This window comes from Aotus nancymaae, unplaced genomic scaffold (assembly GCF_030222135.1).
Source record: "Aotus nancymaae isolate 86718 unplaced genomic scaffold, 86718_ANA_hifiasm-v0.15.2.pri h1tg000053l, whole genome shotgun sequence".
Lineage (NCBI taxonomy): Eukaryota > Metazoa > Chordata > Mammalia > Primates > Aotidae > Aotus > Aotus nancymaae.
In genome coordinates, this window is record NW_026988467.1 from 20524851 (window position 1) to 20549531 (window position 24681).

Consider the following 24681-nt stretch of genomic DNA (forward strand, 5'->3'; position numbering starts at 1 on the left):
TGAGGTGACACACAAATTTTTTTATTTGATCACATTAAAAAAGACAGAGCAGAATCACATTCATTTTATTAATAGTGTCACTGTAAACATAGCGAAATTTGGTGCTCTTAGATTGCTCTGGAAATTTCTGAAGAGTTGACCATTAGCAGCCTGGTAAGCCTTTTCTTTTCCCCCAAAGCTCTCCTGCCCTTTGCAGAAAGAATGTTGGTGACAACTGATGCTAACTAAATAGCATGTGGTTGAGCTTGCCAAATCCTTTCCACCTCCTCCTGTAGGCAACAGGGTGACTTGGCTTAAAGGTATTGAGCTAGCAAGTAGGTTATTAGAGAACAGAGGGAAGATTCCATTGTAGGTAATTTCCAAATATTAGAATTAATGAACTCAAAGTTTAACTGCTCAATCCCTTCTTCTGCTGACCTGATACAGATATAATTGCAATGGATCTCAGATCTTTGGTCCATTAAGACATCAGGGTAATATACTCAGTTCCTTTGATTGAAATGTGTTGGAAAAGCCCATCTCTGGGTGGGGAAGAGAAGTTCGTTAATTATAGTGATGGTACTATAAGAAGAAAACTGAAGAAGCAAAACAGCAGGCAGTGCATCTTCCTTCTTGCACACAAATGATTACTTCACTCCTGCCAGCTTTATAGTCCAAGCAAACTCTACAGGGACGGCAGAGGGTGGCAACTGGGGCAGAGAGATGAGGAGACCTTTATCTGGATCTGTGGACCACTTTAGATCTCCTTGAATTCCCAGCATCATTATCTGCAGAAAACAAAAGGGAATGAAAAAAATTGGTAATGCACTAATGAGTATAGAATACAAGCTGAATATGGTGGAAAACAGCCACGCTGGGCTAGGGCAGGAAAGCCAGTCTAAAAGAGGTATGAATATGGGAGAAACCCGGTGGGGAAGGAAGAAAGGGAGCATCTGCCAATTCCTTTAGAGAAAGTTACATCTTAGGACTGACAGGGGCTGCTTACCTTCGTAGTTGAGGTAGTTATGGGGGATACAAGGTTTAAGAGTCCATTTTCTGGCCAGTACTTAAAAATGGCATAAACAGCTGATCCTTTTGAGGTATACCTGGGAAAACAGATACAACACTGTCAAAGATACCTGGCTTGTTATCCTGATATAGAACTTTATGCATTCCCCGTTTTTAATTTAATTTTATTATTTTTTTGAGTCAGTCTCACTCTGTCGCCCAGGCTGGAGTGCAGTGGTGTGATCTTGGCTCACTGCAACCTCCGCCTCCTGGGTTCAAGCAATTCTTGTGTTTCAGCCTCCCAAGTCACTGGATTACAGGTGTGCACCACCATGCCCAGCTAACTTTGTATTTTTAGTAGAGGGGGCATTTTGCTATGTTGACCAGGCTGGTTTCAAACTCCTGGCCTCAAGTGATTGATCCATTTGCATTGGCCTCCCAAAGTGGAAGCCACCTGGATTGGCTCCTTAAGTTCTTTTTTTTTCTGAGATGGAGTCTTGCTCTGTCACCCAGGCTGGAGTGCAGTGGCATGATCTCGGCTCACTCCAACCTCTGCTTTCTCGGTTCAAGCGATTCTCCTGCCTCAGCCTCCTGAGTAACTGGGATTACAGGTATCCACCACCACACCTGGCAATTTTTCTATTTTTAGTAGAGACAAGGTTTTGCCATGTTGGCCAGGCTGGTCTTGAACTCCTGACCTCAGGTGATTCACCCAGCTTGGCCTGCCAAAGTGCTGGGATTACAGATGTGAGCCACCATGCCTGTTCTGAGATTTCACTATGATTGAGGAGGATGAACATCATCACTATGGTTTGAATGTGTCTCCCAAATCTCATGTGTTGGAAACCTAATCCCCAAATTCATATGTTTTAATGGTACAGTATTTAGAAGTGAGGCCTTTGGGAAGTAATTAGGATCAGATAAGGTAATCAAGGCAGGGCCCCATGATGGGACTGATGGCTTTATAAGAGGAAGAGAGACCTCAGTGGACATGACCACTCTTGTCCCAACCATGTCATGACGTAGCAGGAAGGCCCTCACCAGATGCTGGTGCTATGCTCTGGAACTTCCCAGCCTCCAGAACTGTGAGCTAAATAAACCTCTATTCTTTAAAAATTATCCAGTCTCAGCCAGGTGCAGTGGTTCATGCCTGTAATCCCAGAGGTTCGAGAGGCAGAGGTGGGTGGATCACTTGAGGCCAGGAGTTCAAGACCAGCCTGGCCAACAAGGTGAAACCCCATCTCTACTAAAATTACAAAAATTAGCTGGGCATGGTGGCGAGTACCTGTAATGCCAGCTGCTTAGGAGGCTGAGGCAGGAGAATTGCTTGAACCTGGGAGGCAGAGTGAAACTGTCTTAAAAAAAAAAAATCCAGTCTGTAGGATTTAGTTATAGCAACAGAAAATGGACTAAGACAACCACTAAACAGAAACTCATCCAAAACAGAGGGATTAGTGGAGGGATCAGATCCAGAGACCTAAGCTCTCTGGTATAATATAAGCAGTTCCCTTTAATTGAACACTTAGTTTGTGCCTGGCACTCATCTCATTTAATCCTTACAACAACACTATAAAGTATCCACACTCCATTCTGCAGCGGAAAAAACTGGGGCCAAAGATCAAATAACTAGATCCAGAAGTCCAGTATAAATGGAAAGAATTTAGAATGGGGCCCTAGGTGCAATCCAAACATTCATTATTACTATTTTTAGGGGGCAGGGTAATAATCTCAATAAATTGACTGATGCTTTGTTGCTTCTTCCCTTTTCACCAAACCCACTCTCTCCCCTCACTAGTCAAAGATAACCTAATAGGCGAGGACATAACTCAAATGGTATACAAATTTTATAGGAAAATAATAGCTTTTGGATTTTCTCGAGGCAAGTTCCAGCCTGGCTTATAACACTGTGAACCCAAGGAGATACCAGTTCCGGATGGGGCACAGTCCTGTTCTTACACACAACAGAAGACAAGTCTCACCATACAAATGTTGCGTTCTTTTCCCATTGCACCCTCCAAGGTTTGGAGGCATATATAGCCTCCCCATTGATGCTCAGCCACTTCCCAACAGCAAGAAGCCTTTCTTGGAAGATGGGAACAATCAGTCCATCTTTAGTTGGTCCAACGTTCAGAAGATAGTTGCCTCCTAAACTTACTGTCTGAATCAGTTCCTGGAGAGAACAGAAACAATGAAAGTCTAGCTATGATTGCCAAGCCTGGCAACATGCTTAAAATACATAGTAAGAGAAGAAATAGGGTCTAAGGCACACTTTGTTTTGTACATATTTTCTGCTGTTTAAAAAAAAATGGTTTTTTTTGAGCCAAAGTTTCGAGTTTCACTCTTGTTGCCCAGGCTGGAGTACAATGGTGTGATCATAGTTCACTGCAACCTCCACCTCCCTAGTTCTAGGGATTCTCATGCCTCAGCCTCCCGAGTAGCTGGGACTACAGGCATGCACCGCCACACCCAGTTAATTTTTTTGTATTTTTAGTAGAGATAGGGTTTCACCATGTTGGCCAGGCTGGTCTCAAACTCCTAACCTCAGGTGATCCGCCCATCTAGACCTCGCACAGTGCTGGGATTACATGCATGAGCCACTGCATCCAGCCTAAAAATTCTATATACATACTTTTGTCACTATAAAAGCAGGTTAGGCTCATATGAGTAAACTGAAAAATCATGCTATAAGATGGAGTTTTGCTCTTGTTGCCCAGGCTGGAGTGCAGTGGCATGATCTTGGCTCACTACAACCTCTGCCTCCCAGATTCAAGCGATTCTCCTGCCTCAGCCTCCCGAGTAGGTGGGATTACAGGCATGCATCACCATGCCCAGCTAATTTTGTATTTTAAGTAGAGACGGGGTTTCACTATGTTGGACAGGCTGGTTTCGAACTCCTGACCTCAAATGATCCACCCGCCTAGGCCTCCCAAAGTGCTGGGATTACAGGCGTGAGCCACCGCGCCTGGCCAAGACGAAGTTTCACCATGTTGGCCAGGCTGGTCTTGAACGCCTGACCTCGTGATCTGCCTCAACCTCCTGAGTAGCTGGGATTACAAGTATGTACCACCACACCTGGCTAATTTTTATTATTTTTTAGTAGAGTTGGGGTTTCACCATATTGGCCAGGTTGGTCTTGAACTCATGCCTCGGCCTCCCAAAGTGCTGGGATTACAGGCATGAGCCACCGTGCCCAGCCTGGTGTGTATATTTTTACTGTGACCTTGAACAAGTATTATGCCTATCTAGGCAGCCCAGAAAAACTAGGGTTATATATAGAAAATTTTAAATTCATTATAGAATTTAAAGAATTCAGCCAGGCGCAGTGGCTCATGCCTATAATCCCAGCACTTTGGGAGGCCGAGGCAGGTGGATTACCTGAGGTCCAGAGTTTGAGATCAGCCTGGCCAACATGGTGAAACCCCATCTCTACTAAAAATACAAAAATTACCCAGGCCTGTTGGTAGGCACCTGTGCTCCCAGCTACTTGGGAGGCTGAGGCAAGAGAATTGCTTGAACCTGGGAGGCGGAGATTGCAGTGAGCCGAGATCACGCCATTGCACTCCAGCCTGGGTAACAAGAGCGAGACTCTGTATCAAAAAAAAAAAAAAAAAAAAAAAAAATTTAAAGAATTCATTATAAGAATTCATTACAGTACTCCAAATGATACCACATCATTAACTTTTGATGTGTTCTTCCAGTCCTTTTCTTATGTAGTTAATTTTATACAGTTGTAACAATATGTAACTTTTCTTTCTTTATTTAATATATATATTTTTTGAGACAGAGTCTTGCTCTGTCATCCAGGCTGGAGTTCAGTGGCACAATCTCAGCTCACTGCAACCTCTGCCTCCTGGGTTCAAGCAATTCTCCTGCCTCAGCCTCCCAAGTAGCTGGGATTACAAGTGTGTGCAACCACACCTGGCTAATTTTTTTAAATTTTTTATTAGAGACAGGGTTTCACCATGTTGGCCAGGCTGGTCTCAAACTCCTGACCTTGTGATCCACCCTCCTTGGCCTCCTAAAGTGCTGGGATTACAGATGTGAGCCACTGTGCCCGGCCACTTATTTTTATTTTTAAAAATAGAGATGAGTGTCTCACTGTGTTGGTTAGGCTCGTCTTGAATTTCTGCCCTAAAGCAATCCTCTCACATTGACCTCCCAAAGTGTTGGGATTACAGGTATGAGCCACCACCATGCCCAGCCAATATGTAACTTTGTTTAAAAAAAAAAAAAAAAAAAATATATATATATATATATATATATATATATATATTCTCAAGACACACAAAAAAGAAAAAAAAATAGAGATGGGAACTTGCTATGTTAGCTAGGCGGTCTTGAACTCCTGGCCTCAAGGAATATTCCCACCTTGGCCTCCCAAAGTGTTGGCATTACAGGTATGAGCCACAACACCCAGCCAATATACAACTTATTTTTTCGCTCAATGCTCTAAGCATTAACCCATATTACATTTGTCAACATTTATGGTTAAGGAAAACCTCCAAATTCACCTAATTATCCCTTTATAGTTATAAGAAATTGAAACAATACATATGTTCAATTAAAAATAATCCTGGGGCCTGGGCACAGTGGCTCATGCCTGTAATCCCAGCATTCTGGGAGGCCGAGGAGGGTGAATCACTTGACCTCAAGAGTTCAAGACTAGCCTGGCTAACATGAAGAAACCCTGTCTCTACTAAAAACACAAAAATTAGCCAGGCATGGTGGCATGTGTCTGTAATCCTAGCTATTCAGGAGGCTGAGGCAGGAGAATCGCTTGAATCACCCGGGAGGCAGAGATTGCAGTGAGCTGAGATCATGCCACTGCACTCCAGCCTGGGTGACAGAGCGAAACTCAGTCTCAAATAAATAAATAAAAATAATCCTGGGAAGGACCTCTGTCTGTACAACTTTCTTGTGTAATTCTAATTATTTCCTTAGGACAGGTTTCTGTTTGTCTATTCAATGACCTTAAAAGGGTTCTATTGACCTGCACTTCTATCCAGAGTGCTTCCATCACTTTTACATAAAAAAGCTAGTTTTGCAGCCATAAAAAAGAATGAGTGCATGTCCTCTGTAGGGACATGGATGAAGCAGGAAACCATCATTCTCAGCAAACTAACACAGGAATAGAAAACCAAACACTGCATGTTCTCACTTATAAGTGGGAACTGAACATTGAGAATACATGGACACATGGAGGGTAACATCACACACTGGGGTCTGTGAGAGGGATGGGGGACAAGGGGAGGGAGAGCATTAGGATAAACACCTAATGTATGCGGGGCTTAAAACCTAGATGAAGGGTTGATAGTTTGCGGCAAACCACCATGGCACATGTATTCCTATGTAACAAACCTGTGCATTCTGCACATGTATCCCAGAACTTAAAAGTAAAATTTAAAAAAAGGAAAAAAAATTAAAATCAATCAATCATATAGTGTTTTAGAAGTAATTCAAAACAAACAAACAAAAAAAGCTGGTTTGAGATCTGTAGTTAAAAAATAATGAACTCAGGCCAGGTGCCGTGGCTCATACCTATCACCCAGTACTTTGTGAGGCTGAGGGTGGAAGATCTCTTGAGGCCAGGAGTTTGAGACCAGCCTGGGCAACATAGCAAGACCTTGTCTCTTCAAAAAAATGTAAAAATCAGCTGGATGTAGTGGTACACACCTGTAGTTCTAGCTACTCAGGAGGCTGAGGTGGGAGGATCACTTGAGCCCAGGAGTTTGAGGTTACAGTAAGATATGATAGTGCCGCTACACTCTTGCCTGCATAACATTAAAAAAACAAAAAACTCGCCGGGTGTAGTGGCTCACGCCTGTAATCCAAGCACTTTGGAGGCCAAGGCGGGCGGATCACCTGAGGTCGGGAGTTCAAGACCAGCCTGACCAACATGGTGAAACCCCGTCTTTAAAAAAAAAAACAAAAAACTCAAAGGTGCTCTTACCGAAATGATTTCAGATTCTTCTGTAACATCAGACATTGCCATGACACGACGATAGCCCCAGGAAAACTTGTCAATGCTGGTGCACATCTCCCACTTGTGATCTGGCAAGCTCTGTGGCTTGAATTTATCTTCACAGTTATAGTATCCTCCATGGTGACAGGAACAGTTCTGACCCCATCGGTCATTTACTACCACCTCATCCTAAGAAGGGAAAGAATACTTGGCCATGAGGAGTAAAACCACTTGACTTCTTTATGTAATGCACTTTGGTAAGGCTCTATTTGGAAGCAAGAAAGTTAGTCTAGAGCAGCAGTTCTCAACTGGAGGCAATTTTGCTCTGGAGGGGACATTTGGCAAAGTCTAGAGACATTTTTGATTGTCACAACTAGGGTGGTACACCATCTAGTGGGTAGAGACCAGGGATGTTACTAAACATCCTACAATACACAGGACAGCCTCTACAACAAAGAAATATTCAGCCCTAAATGTCAACAGTACTGAGTCAGAGAAACCCTGCTGCAGAGATACATGTTAGGGCTGGAAGAGTCTGCTTTAAAGATAATCTGGTAAACCGCTTATTCCATAAGAGGAGAAGAGGACAGGAGAGGATCTGCCTAAGGCCACGCCCCCTAGGCAGTTTCAAAAGCTGGAACTACAAATCAGGTATCTGAACCCATGGCAGGCTGTTTTCCAACTATATAATCTCAACCTTACCTAGGTAAAGAAGTCTTAAACTAATCTCACTAGAAAAAAAAAAAAAAGCCTAGGCGTGGTGGCTCACGCCTGTAATCCCAGCACTTTGGGAGGCCGAGGTGGGTGGATTACAAGGTCAGGAGTTGAAGACCAGCCTGGCCAAGATAGTGAAACCCCATCTCTACTAAAAATACAAAAATAAGCTGAGTATGGTGGCTGTAATCTACTCTGGAAGCTGAGGCAGAGGAACTGCTTAAACCGGGGAGGTAGAGACTGCAGTGAGCCGAGATCACGCCATTGCACTCCAGTGTGGGTGACAGAGCAACACACTGTCTCAAAAAAAAAAAAATAAATAAACGAAAAACAAAAAACAGAGGTCTTGTCCTCAACAATCCAGCAGAGAGTAGTAGAGGAGGAGACAGATATGTGGACAATTACAATATGACATCATATCAGAGTTTATTACCTGATCACAAGATTATCAAGGGCTTTGAGGTTCATAGCAGGCTCCAGCACCTAGTAGTCAAGGGTCTTAGGCAGTTAACTTTACCTTTTAAGTCTAGTTACCCTATCTATAAAAATAAACAGCTGGGCGCGGTGGCTCACACCTGTAATCTCAGCACTTTGGGAGGCTGAGGCAGGAGGATCACCTGAGGTCAGGAGTTCAAGACCAGCCTGACCAACATGGAGAAAGCCTTGTCTCTACTAAAAACGCAAAAAACTTAGCCGGGTATGGTAACGCATGCCTGTAATCCCAGCTACTCGGGAGGCTGAGGCAGGAGAATTGCTGGAACCCCCAGGGAGGTGGAGGTTGCGGTGAGCCGAGATCGCGCCATTGCACTCCAGCCTGGCACCTGGCAACAGAACAAGACTCTGTCTAAAAAAAAAAAAAAAGAGAGAGGCCAAAAAGACTCAGGCTGTCTAGCTGGTCATGCTTTTTAAATGGCACTGGGGTTGACATTTTCTTCCCTTTTCCAATCCTGCATCTTTGGCTAGTCGTTTTTCCTTCTGTGATGTTCCTTCATCGCAAACACTTGACTGTAACCTCACACAGCAAGCGACCGGGCTCCATGCCTGAACAGGTATGTAGACGCCATTTCAGAGAAAAATGCAGTATTAACAATCTGAGTTCTTGGTTCAACACCCACCTACTTATCTTATTTATTCAGCAACTACCATGAGGCTCACACTGTGGTAGACACTGGGTTTCTTAGGTAAATAAAACAGAGTTCTTGCCCTCAACGATCCAGCAGAGACTCGCAGAGACAGATATGTGGACAACTGTGATATGATATCACATCAGAGTTCATTACCCAGGGATGAACTGCACACCTGTGAGGTCCTAAACATTCATCAAGTTCTAGAAAACCACTCTTAATCTGTCTCTATGCATCATATAGAATCTCTTTTTTTTCTTTCTTCCCATTTTCTGAGTTTAGTAATAGGGACCCAATAAGACCCTTAGAGGTTTATGAACTACCAAGGAACATCAGTACAAACTGGTTTTACACTTAAGATTTTTCTTTTAAATCCACAACAAATCTAGAACATGTGCAATTTTGAAATTTTCTATAGTGAAGAATAGGGTTTCTGCTACTTTGCAAGTACACTTAAAATACAAACTCTAAATGGGCAGCCATTATGCGCTGCCTAATAGTGTTGATGATAGGGAGGGGTATTGGGTGGGCAACGTTCCCCCAAGAATTTAGATATAAGGGAAATGAGTTTGCCTTTTGAGAGGTAAACTATAAAATCAACATAGAATAGGTGGGATTGTAGACATTTGCATTTTATTCCTACCATTTAATTTTGTATGTTTTGTATATCTTATACATTTTCTTTTTATTTTTTTTGAAGACAGGGTCTCGCTCTGTCACCCAGGCTGGAGTGCAGTGGCATGATCTAGGTTCATTGCAGCTTCGACCCCCTGGGCTCAAGAGATTCTCCCACGTCAGCCTCCTGAGTAGGTGGGACTACAGGTCCATGCCTCCACACTCAGCTAATTTTGTTCATGTTTTGTAGAGATAAGGTCTCACTACGTTGCCCAGGCTGGTCTTGAACTCTGGGCTCAAGTCACCTGCTTGTCTTGGCCCCCCAATGTGCTGGGATTATAGGCGTGAGCTACTGCATTTGGCCTGTATGTCTTTTGCATGTTTTCTTTATCTTTTATTATATGTTTTAATATCTTTTGGATGTTTTTCTCATTTATAACATTTGTTTGCTTAATAGAGTTTATTTTCTCTGTAGTAGTCTGGGAATTGTAATTACTATTGTTATTCTACTATGTAAATTTACCACTGTTTAAACCTGTATTGTCAAAGTTAAGAACTAAAAGAGATGCGGGCGCTGTGGCTCATGCCTGTAATCCCAGCTCTTAGGGAGGCAGAGGCAGGAGGATGGCTTAAGCCCAGGAGTTCGAGACCTGCCTGGGCAACATAGCGAGATGCCGTTCTCCACAAAAAAGAAAAAAACAAAAAGACAAAAAAAAAAAAAAGAACTAAAAGAGATTTCCGGGCATGATGGCCTATAATCCCAGCACTTTGGGAGGCCAAGTTGGGCAAATCACCTGAGGTCAGGGGATCAAGACCAGACTGACCAACATGGCGAAACCCTGTCTCTACTAAAAATACAAAAATTAGCTGGGCATGGTGGTGGGCACCTGTAATCTCAGCTATTGGGAGGCTGAGGCAGAATCATTTGAACCTGGGAGGCAGAGGTTGCAGTGAGCCGAGATCACGCCATTGCACTCTAGCCTGGTGCTGGAGAACTAAAGGAGAAGAAAGCTTATAATCTAAGGGAGCCAGGGAAGATTAAAGGAGAAACCTTTAACATCCATTAAGTGCCCCAGTCCCTACTGTCCCCATGTTGATATTACTGTTTATTATTGCTGATGCTGTCTACTCCAGAGTTTGACTCCTTGTACTTCCTTTCTTCGTAAGAGATAAATAAGAAGAAGTCATATAATCACATACCTTGACAGGGCTATCATTGTAGAGCCAGGAAAGGAAATTTGTGGAGTTCCAGTAAGTATCAGGAGCTTCCCACTCCCCATCAGACCAGATCAGATCAGGCTTATAGCTGGAAGACATGTGATCAGGACAGAGCTTATTATCTGAATATGTTCACAGTAAAGTCTCATGGACCAATTTTTTTTTTTTTTTTTAGAGATGGGGGTCTTGCTATGTTACCCAGGCTTGAGTGCAGTGGTTATCAATAAACAGGTGCAATCATAGTGCACTAGAGACTCCAATTCCTGGGCTCAAGTGATCCTCCTGTCTCAGCCTCCTGAGTAGTTGAGACTACAGGTGCACACCACTGCACCTGACTGGTGGACTGATTTTTGCAACAAATATTTCAAATTAATTTTCCTCCATTTTTAAAGTATGCGCCATAAAAATTATCACAGTGTAGAGGATGTGGAAAGTTGAAGAGATGACAACAAATCAGTTTGCTAATAAAACCACTGTTTAAAACAAACACATCCTAAAGTACGGAGATCAAAGAAAAAATAAATAAATAAAACAAACATAGCATTTTGGTATATTTCCTCCTGATCTTTTCCTTTCTTCCTTTTTTTTTGACACAGTGTCTTGCTTTGTCCCCCAGACTGGAGTGCCGTGCTTTGATCTCAGCTCACTGCGACCTTCACCTGCTAGGTTCAAGAGATTCTCATGCTTCAGCCACCCAAGTAGCTGGGATTACAGGTGTGCAGCACCATGCCTGGGTAAGTTCTGTATTTTCAGTAGAGACTGTGTTTTGCCATCTTGGCCAGGCTGGTCTTGAACTCCTGGCCTCAAGTGATCTACCTGCCTTGGCTTCTCAAAGTGCTGGGATTTCAAGTATGAGCCACTGTGCCTGGCCTAATCTTTTTCTTTATGCCTTTTTAGAAAATGGAGGTGTAAGGGGCCGGGTGGGGGGGCTCACGCCTGTAATCCCAGCACTTTGGGAGGCCGAGGTGGGTGGATCACGAGATCAAGAGATCGAGACCATCCCGGTCAACATGGTGAAACCCCGTCTCTACTAAAAATACAAAAAATTAGCTGGGCATGGTGGCGTGTGCCTGTAATCCCAGCTACTCAGGAGGCTGAGGCAGGAGAATTGCCTGAACCCAGGAGGCGGAGGTTGCGGTGAGCCGAGATTGCGCCATTGCACTCCAGCCTGGGTAACAAGAGCGAAACTTCGTCTCAAAAAAGAAAAAAGAAAAAAAAAAAAGAAATAAAATGGAGGTATAATCAGCATACAAGCAATTTGGCTCCCTTTCAGCAACTAATTCCAATTAAGAACGGTGTTTCAAGGAAGGAAAGAAAACAAAATGGTGCTTCAGGACTGTAAGACTAAGATTTGCTTTGAAGATGTTTCAAGAGTTTGAACTATTCCCAAAATGCATTTTTGTGGATAATGACCAAAGTCTGTACTGTAGAGGATTTATAGAATCCATTGGAGCCCCATTTGTACCTTTAGTGTATTATTACTCTGAGCTTTATAAGGCATGTGTGTTGTGTGCATGTATATAAATACATATGTATATACCTATATGGTAAGCATTATTATTCTCATTTGAGCAGCAAGAATTTGCTGCTCAGCAGGGCAATTTGTTTTAGGTGACAAGGCTTGTAAGTAACAGGAACTGGAACTCAAATACAAATCTGCCTGATGCCAAACTGTCCACTGTACACCATAATTAGGCAAGTAAACTCTAGGAAGATCACTAAGTGGCGAGATATCACACAGATGGTCTGTGATTTCCTGTGTGTAAGAAATTGTACTAGGCAATTTAAACTCATTACCTCTTTAGTTCTCATGACTCTATGATATATTATTATCCCCACTTCAGAGAGAGAAAAATCAAGATCTTGAAAGATTAAGTAGTTGGTTCAAGGCAACACAGCCAAGTAAGAAAAAAGAATGGGGATTTCAGATTCAGTAATGTCCAAATCTGTGTATGCCTCTGATGGTCTCTTACAACTGTTACTATTTTTTTTTCTTTTTTTTTTTTTTGAGATGGAGTCTTGCTCTGTTGCCCAGCCTGGAGTGCAGTGGCGTAATCTTGGCTCACCACAACCTCCCTCTCCCGGGTTCAAGTGATTCTCCTGCCTCAGCTTCCCGAGTAGCTGGGATTACAGGCACATGCCACCATGCCCAGCTAATTTTTGTATTTTCAGCAGAGACAGGGTTTCACCATGTTGACCAGGCTGGTCTTGAACTCCTGACTTCATAATCCACCCACCTTGGCCTCCCAAAGTGCTGGGATTACAGGCGTAAACCACCACATCCAGTCAACTGTTACTATTTTCTTAAGAGAAGTCATCTGGATAGAATCTGGATACAAGGTAATTTTTTTCTTTTCTTTCTTTTTCTTTTTTTTTTTTTGAGATGGAGTTTCGCTCTTGTTACCCAGGCTGGAGTGCAATGGCTCGATCGCAGCTCACCGCAACCTCCGCCTCCTGGGTTCAAGCAATTTTCCAGCCTCAGCCTCCCAAGTAGCTGGGACTACAGGCGTGCGCCACCATGCCTGGCTAATTTTTGTATTTTTAGTAGAGACGGGGTTTCACCATGTTGACCAGGATGGTCTCGATCTCTTGACCTTGTGATCCACCTGCCTCGGCCTCCCAAAGTGCTGGGATTATACGCATGAGCCACAGCACCTGGCCTTCTTTTTCTTTCTTTCTTTTTTTTTTTGGAGACAGAGTTTTGCTCTGTAGCCCAGGCTGGAGTGCAGTAGCACAATCTTGGCTCATTGCAACAGCCCCCTGGGTTCAAGTGATTCTCCTGCCTCAGCCTCCCAAGTAGCTGGGACTAGAGGCATGCACCACCATGCCTGGCTAATTTTTGCATTTTTAGTAGAGACAAGGTTTCACCATGTTGGGCACACTGGTCTCGAACTTCTGACCTCAAGTGATCCACCTGCCATAGCCTCCCAAAATGCTGGGATTATAGGCATGAGCCACTGTGCCTGGCTAAAGGTGATTTTCCTTTGCTCTAAAGTGAGAGTCCAGACAGCTGTCTCTGAATTTTTAAGGGTCTACCGTCCTCTATGAGCCCCCAGGCTCAAGAAAGGCAAACTAGGAATAAAACATGGTGAAGACTAGTGACAAATCCCTAAGTGAAAGTGATCATTTAACGAATAATGATAATAATAACAATACCCTTACTTTGTACCAGGCACCATGACAGATTCATTTCACATACTATTCTGAGCCCTACAAAGAAGGCATTATTATTATTATTATTATTATTTGAGATGGAGTCTTGCTCCTGTCACACAGGCTGGAGTGCGTGATCTCAGCTCACTGCAACCTCCACCTCCCGGGTTCAAGCAATTCTCCTTCCTCAGCTTCCCAAGCAGTTGAGATTACAGGCATGCACCATTATGCCTGGCTAATTTTTGTATTTTTAGTAGAGACGGGGTTTCACCATGTTGGCCAGGCTGGTCTCCAACTCCTGACCTCAGGTGATCCACCCACCTCTGCTAGGATTACAAGGGTGAGCCACTGAACCCAGTTAAAGAAGATGTTATCATCCTCACTTTACAGAGTGAGAATCAAGCTCAGGAGAGTGTTCTGTTTAAGGCTTGTAAGTAACAGAAGCCAGAAGTCGAGACGCGCATTCTCGCCAAGCTCTGGAGCACCAGCCAGCTCCAGGATGTACGGTGGCTGCCAGCGACGCGGCGCGGATATGGGTCTGCAGGATGGAGTTCTTTCGGTCTGGCGTGCTCCTGATCAGAGTTACTCTGATCTGAAGATTTTGGTGTTTAAGGCATTAAGATAAAAGCCTGAGTTGTTCATGGAGTTTTTCATCAGTATGTCTGAAACCATTAAATATAATGACGATGATCAAAAAACTCTGTTTCTGAAAACACTAAATGAACAACGCCTGGAAGGAGAATTTTGTGATATTGCTATTGTGGTTGAGCATGTGAAATTCAGAGCACATAGATGTGTTCTTGCTGCCTGCAGCACCTACTTTAAAAAGCTTTTCAAGAAGCTTGAGGTTGATAGTTCTTCAGTCATAGAAATAGATATCCTTGGTTCTGATATATTCAAAGAGGTCCTGAACTACAAGTACACAGCAAAGATTTCTGTGAAAAAGGAAGATGTTAACTTAATGATGTCATCAGGTCAGATTCTTGGTATCCGATTTTTGGATAAACTGTGTTCTCAAAAGCGCGACGTGTCCAGTCCCGATGAAAACAATGGTCAGTCCAAAAGTAAGTATTGTCTCAAAATAAATCGCCCCATTGGTGATGCTGCTGACAGCCAGGATGATGATGTAGAGGAAATCGGGGATCAGGATGACAGTCCTTCTGATGACACAGTAGAAGGCACCCCCCCCAAGTCAGGAGGACGGCAAGTCACCCACCACAACACTCAGGGTTCAGGAAGCGATCCTGAAAGAGCTGGGGAGTGAGGAAGTTCGGAAGGTCAATTGCTACAGCCAGGAAGTAGAATCCATGGAGACCCCAGAATCAAGACTTGGGGTCCCAGACCCAAGCCTTAACATTTAATGATGGGATGAGTGAAGTGAAAGATGAACAGACACCAGGCTGGACAACGGCCGCCAGTGACATGAAGTTTGAGTATTTGCTTTATGGTCACTATCGGGAGCAGATTGCCTGCCAGGCGTGGGGGAAGACGTTTTCTGATAAAGGCAGATTGAGGAAGCATGAGAAACTCCACACGGCAGACAGACCTTTTGTTTGTGAAATGTGCACAAAAGGTTTCACCACACAGGCCCACCTGAAAGAACACCTAAAAATCCACACGGGCTATAACCCCTATAGCTGTGAGGTGTGTGGAAAATCATTTATCTGCGCCCCAGACTTAAAGAAGCACGAGAGTTTTCACAGTAATGAAAGACCATTTGCGTGCCACATGTGTGACAAAGCCTTCAAACATAAGTCTCACCTCAAGGATCATGGAAGAAGACACAAAGGGGAAAAGCCTTTTGTGTGTGGCTCCTGCACCAAGGCATTTGCCAAGGCATCTGATCTGAAAAGGCATGAGAACAATATGCACAGTGAAAGTAAGCAGGTTACCCCCAGTGCCATCCAGAGTGAGACGGAACAGTTGCAGGTGGCAGCAATGGCTGCAGAAGCAGAGCAGCAGCTGGAAACGATAGCCTGTAGCTAAAGGGGGTGGGACAGGGACACTTTGCCTGGGAAGTGGAGACTGAGATGACGTGGATCATAATGAATGCCAGTTACTATATTTTTGTGGAAATGTATGGAACATTGTATTCACTGGACTTCAGGCAGTGCTTGGTTAGGTGTTTTTAAGACTTTTCAAGAAAATGATGCTCCTCGGTTCTGACCAAACCGTTTCACTGTCCTGTCTGCTGTCTAGTATTAATGTTGCCAGTAAGCGCCCCCTCCCTCTTTTTTATGATTTTAATTTGAGAACTCCTATGTCCAGTTTAGAAGTGAGAGACTTCCATTTTTTATTTCTCTACACTCACCACCCTAGTGGGTGCTCTGCACAGAATAATAATTAGGTAAATTGATTTCCTAATCATCATAATTCTATGTGACTTATGGTCAAAAGAGCAGTTTTAATAACTTAATAAAAGTACTTCAGATAGACGCAGAAAATTAGGAGTGGTTGACCAAGAACACTGAGCAAATATAAAAACAAGTTCTGGGAATGCAGAATGACATTAGATTTATATTTGGTTTGTTAATTTTATATCACTGTCTTTCACTGTTTTTGTGGACAAATAATGGTTGCTTTGCTGGAGTGTTTCTTCCTTGATTTTGATTGCCCTGTACCTACCCCAGAAGCTATAGTCACACGTCCTGAAGGCCAAGCAAACCTACCAGGATGGTGTGGGGTCTTGGGGCCAAACTCTTAGGTTCCTCTTATTTGGGGCAGTGCCACTGTGCACCAGCTGGGATTTGTGAGTGGACCCGTGGTAAGAAGAGTAGAAAAGGCTCTCAGAGATAAGGTTTTATATGTGTAACAATCCCAAGATTTCCTAGATTAAAATATTTCTTAATTGATTTTAAGATTGGATTTTTCTTTGGAATCAAAATTAGGACAAGAACACATACACTTCTTCAGATACATTTGTGAAACTTCACAGAATGTCATCAAGCTTTGGGGCTTCTGGTGCACATGATTTATCCATAAAGGAGATGCAGTGTGCTTACTTAAACTAATAAATTTAAAATCTTTTGTGTTAAAAAAAAAAAAAAAAGCAGAATTCAAACACAAATCTGCCTTTTGCCAAACACCCCCTCTCTAGGGTCCTGACATAGGGAAATGGCATGCAAGAAGGGAACTAAAATTTTGACTTTCTACCATCCTAGGTTTTGTGTGATTGTTTCAAAGTATAAGGCAATATGACCACATGACAGAAGTTCTGAAATGCAGGCGGAAAGAACATATTTTGTCTTAATAAAACCACTACTTTTTATTATTTTGATGTGTTTTAGATTTTTTTTTTCATACCTGTCCCTCTTCCACTGACAGCACCCTATATAGAAAGCTCTGATTTCATTGATAGAAGTCATAAGGCCAAAATATTTCTGTGTCTTACCTGTTGACAAGGTCATACAGCTCTGGCATTGTTTTCGCACTAACAAAATGCTGTGTTTTGAAACCGTTTTTCTTATCAAGTAGATAGAGTGGATGGAACCACTCTAACAGGGAGTGGTATAGTCCATAGCGCATGTTCCTTAAATAGAAAAACAGAATAGCAACTATCATTAGGCATAGAACAAATATTTTAAAGAAAATCAGTTTTAGCATTTTTTCATCTCAGTGAAACTCACCCATAAGAGTATGTAGAGAGGGATGGGATCCAAAACCATTTCCTTCAATTATTCACCATTCACTTAAGCAAAATTATGGGGTTTACTATGCTTTTGATTATACACATAACTACCTTTTATACATAAATATCTTAACACCAAAATGTTATTTAAACCAGTGTTATTTAAACCATCTTTTACCTTTTAAGTCAATTATCTCAATAGTGTATAGTCCTGCTGGGTACGGTGGCTCACTCCTGTAATCCCACCACTTTGGAAGCCTCAGGTGGGAGGATCCCTTGAGTCCATGAGTTTGAGACCAGCCTCGGCAACATAGTGAGACCTCATCTCCACAAAAAATTAAAAAATTAGCCGAGTGTGGTGATGCGAGCCTGTAGTCCCAGTTACTTGGGAGACTAAGTGGGAGGATGGCTTGAGCCCAGGAGGTAGAGATTGCAGTGAGCTGAGATTGTGCCACTGCACTCTAGCCTAGGTGACAGAGTGAGACTCTGTCTTAAAACAAAACAAAACAAAAAATCATATAGTACTGTTTTTAAAAACATCTTCAGGCCGGGCGTGGTGGCTCACGCCTGTAATCCAAGCATTTTGGAGGCCAAGGTGGGCAGATCACCTGAGGTTGGGAGTTCAAGACCAGCCTGACCAACATGGTGAAACCCCATCTTAAAAAATAAATAAAATAAAATAAAATAAAATAAAAAATAATAAAATAAAATAAAATAAAATCTTCCCGGGCCAGGCGCGGTGGCTCACGCCTGTAATCCCAGCACTTTTGGAGGCCGAGGCGGGCGGATCACGAGGTCAAGAGATCGAGACCATCCTGGTCAACATGGTGAAACCCCATCTCTACTAAAAATACAAAAAATTGGCTGGGCACGGTGGTGCGTGCCTGTAATCCCAGCTACTCAGGAGGCTGAGGCAGGAGAACTGCCTGAACCCGGGAGGCAGAGGTTGCAGTGAGCCGAGATCACACCATTGCACTCCAGCCTGGGTAATAAGAGTGAAACTCCGTCTCAAAAAAAAAAAAAATCTTCCCTGTTAATCATAAAATGTTATATTTAAAGAAATTGGAAAATAGAAAATAAAATATCCAAAGTACCTTACTCAGAAACAATCATTAGTAATATTTTCCACACAGTTGAAATGAATGTAGGTTTATTGTTTTATTTATCTAAGATTTACATAATAGTTCTTAACATACCCAAAATGAAATGTGGTTGATGACCTATTTTTTCACATAAAGAAAAGCTTATTTTGGGTTAAGAACGGTGAGTGTTACAAAAACCTTACAATGCAAGAAGCAATGGCACAGATAAAAAACAACTGAAGTATTTCATCATATGACCCAGAGACTCGATAGATATAAAGAAGGTACAAATCATGACTCCTAAAGTCCACATCTAATCAACACCTCAGAGTTTTACAGCAGGACTATAAGCAAAGCACAGTGCTGGGAAACAAAATGAGCAGGTGACAGGAGTCAGCAAACTCTTTTTTTTTTTTTTTTCAGATGGAGTCTTGCTCTGTTGCCCAGGCTGGAGGGCAGTGGCGCGATCTCAGCTCACTGAAAACTCTGCCTCCCAGGTTCAAGTGATTCTCCTGCCTCAGCCTCCGGAGTAGCTGGGACTACAGGCGTGTGCCACCACACCTGGCTAATGTTTGTATTTTTAATAGAGATGGGGTTTTACCATGTTAGCCAGATGAACTCGATCTCCTGATCTCATGATCCACCTGCCTCGGCCTCCCAAAGCGCTGGGATTACAGGTGTGAGCCACCAGGCTCAGCCAAGTCAGCAGCAAACTCTTAAAGGTCCAGATAGTATTTTAGATTTTGCAGGCCATTTGGTCTCTATTTCAGCTCTCAAATTGTAGCTCAAAAACAGTCATAGACAATGTATAAATGAATAAGCATGACTGTGTTCCAATCAAATTTTATGATTTATACAGACACTACTCCTCAAACAGGACATCAAGTAGCACTGTGGTCTATGTTGTGTATCCATCTAAACAGACACAGCCATTAACTTCTCTAATGGTGTCCCCTTTGGTCACGTGAAAACTGTGAAGCATCAAACACTGCTAATTCAAAGGCCAGAAGCACTTCAGGCCAGTTGCTAAATACAAACCTAGAAAACACACAAGAGTAGAGAAGGGACAGAACTCTGGACAGCCAGATCCAAAGAAATGACAGAGCAACCATCCCTAGACACCCACCTCTTCCGCAGAGCTGTTCCCAATTCACCAACCAAATCCCGATGAGGCCCCACGTCCTTGGAGTTCCAGTTCCAGGACACAGGACTAGGCCAGTTTGTGAAGCCTTCATGATGCTTTGTCGTCAAAACTACATACCTGTGGACAGCAAAACCACATGAGCAAAGGAAGTGGGCAGTGAACTTGCATGAACTTGCCCAGCATGCCTGAGGCTTTTTAAATGGCTGAAAGAACTTGACCACAACAAATGTACTTGTACCAGTGACTGTAAGTGATATCCAGGAAGCTGCTGCAGTCACAATTCCTCTTGGGCATTGCTCCAAGAATGACAGCAGATTTGAGGAAGTCCCAGTCCTCAGTCCCCAGTGAAGGAGGAGGCCCAGAGGGAAGGAAGGAGTAGGTAAGGGAAAAGAAGTGCACCTTAGCTCTCTGATTCTTCAACACTTCTGGTATAAATGATTAACTTTCTTCCACCCTTTGCCTTGAAGGAGAAAGGTCTCTACTGTCTCTATTGGAAATGGCAGATGACAGAAAACTAAGTTGTTTGCTGGCCAGGCATGGTGGCTCACACCTGTAATCCTAGCACTTTGGGAGGCCAAGGCAGGCAGGCAGATTACCTAAAGTCAGGGGTTCAAGACCAACCCGGCCAATATGGTGAAAACACATCTCTACTAAAAATATAAAAATTAGCCGGGCATAATGGCGCGTGCCTGTAGTCCCAGGTACTTGAGAGGCTGGGGCATGAGAATCACTTGAGCCTGGCAGGTGGAGGTTGCAGTGAGTTGAGATCGTGCTACTGTACTTCAGCCTGAGCAACAGAGCAAAACTCTGTCTCAAAACAACAAAAACAGAAAACTAAGCTGTTTGGTTTATCAAGCCTATGTAAATTGCCTCTCATTTATTATAGAGGTGACAAAAGACCCAGTAACTGGGAGCAAAGGGAAGTGTTGAAAGCCTATTTTGGGTTAAGAACGGTGAGTGTTACAAAAACCTTACAATGCAAGAAGCAATGGCACAGATAAAAAACAACTGAAGTATTTCATCATATGACCCAGGGACTTGATAGCTATAAAGAAGGTACAAATCATGACTCCTAAAGTCTATATCTAATCAACATCTCAGAGTTTTACAGCAGGACTATAAGCAAAACACAGTGCTGGGAAACAAAATGAGCAGGTGACAGGAGTCAGCAAACTCTTTTTTTTTTTTTTTTTTTTCAGATGGAGTCTTGCTCTGTTGCCCAGGCTGGAGTGCAGTGGCGCGATCTCAGCTCACTGCAAACTCTGCCTCCCAGGTTCAAGTGATTCTCCTGCCTCAGCCTCCGGAGTAGCTGGGACTACAGGCGTGTGCCACCACACCTGGCTAATGTTTTGTATTTTTAATAGAGATGGGGTTTCACCATGTTAGCCAGATGAACTCGATCTCCTGATCTCATGCTTTTATAGCAGAAAAATAGGTAATGCCTGCATATTATGATTTAATCACCCAACAGAGTAGGGAACTCCAGAACTAGAAGGGTCACATAGTATTTTATTTTAGGCTTTGTGGGCCACATTCCTCTCTGTAGCATATTCTTCTTTAAAAAACTTTACAATCGGCCAGGCGCGGTGGCTCATGTCTGTAATCCTAGCATTTGTTAGGCCGAGGTGGGCGGATAATGAGGTCAGGAGATGGAGACCATCCTGGCCAACATGATGAAACCCCGTCTCTACTAAAAATACACGGTGTAGTGCTGGGCGCCTGTAGCCCCAGCTACTTGGGAGGCTGAGGCAGGAGAAACGGTTGAACCCAGGAGGAGGAGGTTGCAGTGAGCCGAGATCACGCCACTGCACTCCAGCCTGGGCGACAGAGTGAGACTCCATCTCAAAAAAAAAAAAATTTACAATCCTTTAAAAATGTAAAAACCATTCTCGTGTTCGCTTCGGCAGCACATATACTAAAATTGGAACGATACAGAGAAGATTAGCATGGCCCCTGCACAAGGATGACACGCAAATTCGTGAAGCGTTCCATATATTTAACCGCAGGAGGTCACACGCGGGCCCTGGGGTCGTGGAGGCGACCGGCAGCTGCGCGCCCCGGCTGGCCGCCCAGCCCTACCTCCCGTCTGCCGCCCGAGCCGGGAAGGGGCGTCGCCCCCCGCGACCACACTCACTTGGCGCCCGCGGCCTGGAAGAGGTCGGCCCACTCCTCAGGGTGGAAGAAGCGCGCGGTGAACTGCGGCCCGAAGTCGGCGTAGCTGAAGCCGGGCGGGTAGTTGTCGCGCATGAAGCGCTGGTACTCCGGCCGCCCCACGCCCCGCCAGTTCCACCAGAACCACTCGCTGCCCCAGGCGGGCACCGAGAACACGCCCCAGTGCACGAACACCCCGAACTTGGCCTCGTCGAACCAGGCCGGCAGCGGCCGAGAGTCTAGGCTCGGCCAGTCCGGGGTGTAGCGGCGCGGAGGCTGGGCCCGACGCACCGACTCGGCGGCTCCGAGGAGGAGGAGGAGGAGCAGCAGCAGCAGCAGCGCGGGACACGCCGGCAGCGACCTCACCCCCGAAGCCCGCATCGCTGCCAGGCGGCGACGCGGCCCACTCCTAACCCGCAGCTACCCGGCGCGCGCTCCGCCCACTCTGGCTAACGATTGGCCCGGAAGGAAAAAGGGGCGGGACAACCCGGACTGTTTGGCTCGAGTCGCTTCCTCTTCGGGTTGGAGGAGCGCCCTCTGGTGCTCAAAGTGAGAAAAACCCAGGGAGGCGTTGACAGCGCTTCACTGAAGGACGAATAAAACCTTGAAAAGGGACTTAACTGAGAGGTTAAATCGGGGAGGTCAGGAAGGCCCAGCGTGTGCGGAGAACTCACATTTAAGAAGTCCATTGAACCGGGCGCAGTGGCTCACGCCTGTAATCCTAACACTTTGGGAAGTCGAGGCGGGAGGATCGCTCTGAGCGATCAAGACTAGCCTGTCACTACAAATTCAAGACTAGGCTGTCAATACAAAAAATAAACAGGCTGGACGCAGTGACTCACGTCTGTAATCCCAGCTCTTTGGGAGGCCGAGGCGGGCGGATCACCTGAGGTCGGGAGTTCGAGACTAGTCTGACCAAAATAGAGAAACCCCGTCTCTACTAAATAAAAAAAAACATAATACAAAGTTACCCGGGCGTAGTGGCGCATGCCTGTGATCCTAGCTACTCTGGAGGCTGAGGCAGGAGAATCGCTTGAACCCGCGAGGCAGAGGTTCCGGTGAGCCAAGATCGTGCCATTGCACTCCAGCCTGGGCAATAAGAGCAAAACTCCGTTTAAATAAATAAACAAAATGAGCTTGGCGTGGTGATGCATGCCTGGAGCCCCAGCTATTCGGGAGGCTGAGGTGGGAGACTCTGGATTGCTTGAGCCCGGGAAGTGTAGTGAACTGAACAGTGATCACGCCTCTGGAGTAGCCCATTTTGCTGTAAAAATCCTGCAGGGTTAGGCTGAAGACAGATCACGAGTTTCATTTAGTGATCACTTAGGAGCCATAACGGGCTTTTGAGTTGTCCCGTAGCAAAAGGCTGGAGGCAGGGACACCAGACTGGAAGGATATCTAACAGCCCTGACAGAAATAAGGAGGTAGAGGGATGATGAGGGGAAACATGAGGGGAGAGGAGGGAGAAAAGTCGGTACTGAAAGAGGGGGAGCAGGTGTGACCGTTTCATCTGTCAGGTACTTACTGAGCTTTCTTTGGGAATTCTGAGGCATTTCAAATAGCTTAGTTTCTACCTGGGAATAGAAGAGCCATGCACAGGTCTCCACGGAGGACAATTTTTAGAAAACCAGGGGCAGAAAGTGGAGAGCCTAGCTGGGCATGATGGTGCACGCCTGTAATCCCAGCTACTCGGGAGGCTGAGGCAGGAGAATTGCTTGGACTTGGGAGGTGGAAGTTGCAGTGAGCCAAGATCATGCCATTGCACTCCAGTCTGGACGACAGAGCCAGACAATGTCAAAAGAAAGAAAAAAAAGACAGAAAGAGAGAAACAAAGAGAGAAAGCAAGAGGGAAAGAAAGAAATGAAGGAAGGGAGGGAGGGAAAAGAAAAGAAAAGAAAGGAAAAGAAGAAAGTGGAGAGCCAAGAGGACCCCCTAGGATTGCCTGGCAGGGAAGTTCTCCATTACCTTTACAATGTGCACACATGCTGCACATGCTAAAATGGGAGGTGAGGCCATCAATGAGGGAAATACAGAAGTCAGAAGTCTCTGACTGGGCGTGGTGGCTCACACCTGTAATCCCAGCACTTTGGAAGGCCAAGATAGGCGGATCACCTAAGGTCGTAGTTTGAGGCCAGCCTGACCAACATGGTGAAACCCCATCTCTACTAAAAATACAAAAATTAGCTGGGCATGGTGGTGCATGCCTGTAATCTCAACTACTTGAGAGGCTGAGGAAGGAGAACTGCTTGAACCTGGGAGGTGGAGGTTGCAGTGAGCTGCGATAGAGCCACTGCACTCCAGCTTGGGTGACAGAGCCAGACTCCATCTCAAAAATAAAAAAAAAAAGAAGTCAGAAGTCTCATGACTCCATGTGGCACACTCAGTTTCCATGCAAGTGAGAGGATGGCAGCGTGTCAGAGTTGGAAAGGACTTTGGAGATCCTAGGGACCGTCCTCTTCCCTACCTTTCCATTGTACACAGAAGGGAACTGAAGCCCAGAGTAGGGGTTGCCCAAGGTCATGCAGCTAGTTTGGGTCAGAGGTGGGACTAGAATCCAGGTTTTCAGGCTTGAAATTTATGCCTTTGTTCATGCTGCTTCTTTCTTGCACCTCATGAGAAGTCAGAGCCTATGTTGACAGAACCCAGCACTCCCTCATCTGTCAGTGACAGGGAGAGACAATGACTATTGCTGAATCACAGCTATTTTCTTTTTCTTTTTTTTGAGATGGAGTCTTGCTTTGTTGCCCAGGCTGGAGTGCTGCGACACAATCTTGGCTCAGTGCAACCTCCACCTCACAGGTTCAAGCGATTCTCCTGCCTCGGGCTCCCAAGTAGCTGGGATTACAGGCACATGCCACCACGCCCAGCTAATTTTTATTTTTTTAGTAGAAACGGGGTTTCTA

At 44.6% G+C, this 24681-nt stretch overlaps 1 protein-coding gene, 1 non-coding gene and 1 pseudogene across 2 annotated transcripts; 2 read left to right on the forward strand and 1 right to left on the reverse strand.

Moving 5' to 3' along the window:
* On the reverse strand, positions 1-22163 carry FUCA1 (alpha-L-fucosidase 1). Its single transcript, XM_064363454.1, has 8 exons — positions 21762-22163; positions 19610-19744; positions 17165-17302; positions 10603-10708; positions 6938-7138; positions 2967-3157; positions 986-1085; positions 1-767 (listed from the first exon to the last, which is right to left on the reverse strand). Exons 1-8 carry the CDS (start codon positions 22157-22159, stop codon positions 627-629), a joined length of 1410 nt encoding a protein of 469 aa, XP_064219524.1. The 5' UTR covers positions 22160-22163; the 3' UTR covers positions 1-626.
* Positions 14325-15759, forward strand: LOC110567813 (zinc finger and BTB domain-containing protein 14-like; annotated as a pseudogene).
* On the forward strand, positions 21519-21625 carry LOC135269607 (U6 spliceosomal RNA). Its single transcript, XR_010337857.1, has one exon. It is a non-coding gene; the product is annotated as a U6 spliceosomal RNA (small nuclear RNA).
* Positions 22164-24681: the final 2518 nt, after the last annotated feature.

Excerpts from the sequence above, each read along its gene's own strand:
- FUCA1 (XM_064363454.1), bottom strand. The coding sequence starts at position 22,159 with ATGCGGGCTTCGGGGGTGAGGTCGCTGCCGGCGTGTCCCGCGCTGCTG. Across the intron at positions 19,745-21,761 it reads TTCCAGGCCGCGGGCGCCAA|GTATGTAGTTTTGACGACAA; the intron begins GTGAGTGTGGTC and ends TGCTGTCCACAG. Across the intron at positions 17,303-19,609 it reads GGAACAGCTCTGCGGAAGAG|GAACATGCGCTATGGACTAT; the intron begins GTGGGTGTCTAG and ends TTTCTATTTAAG.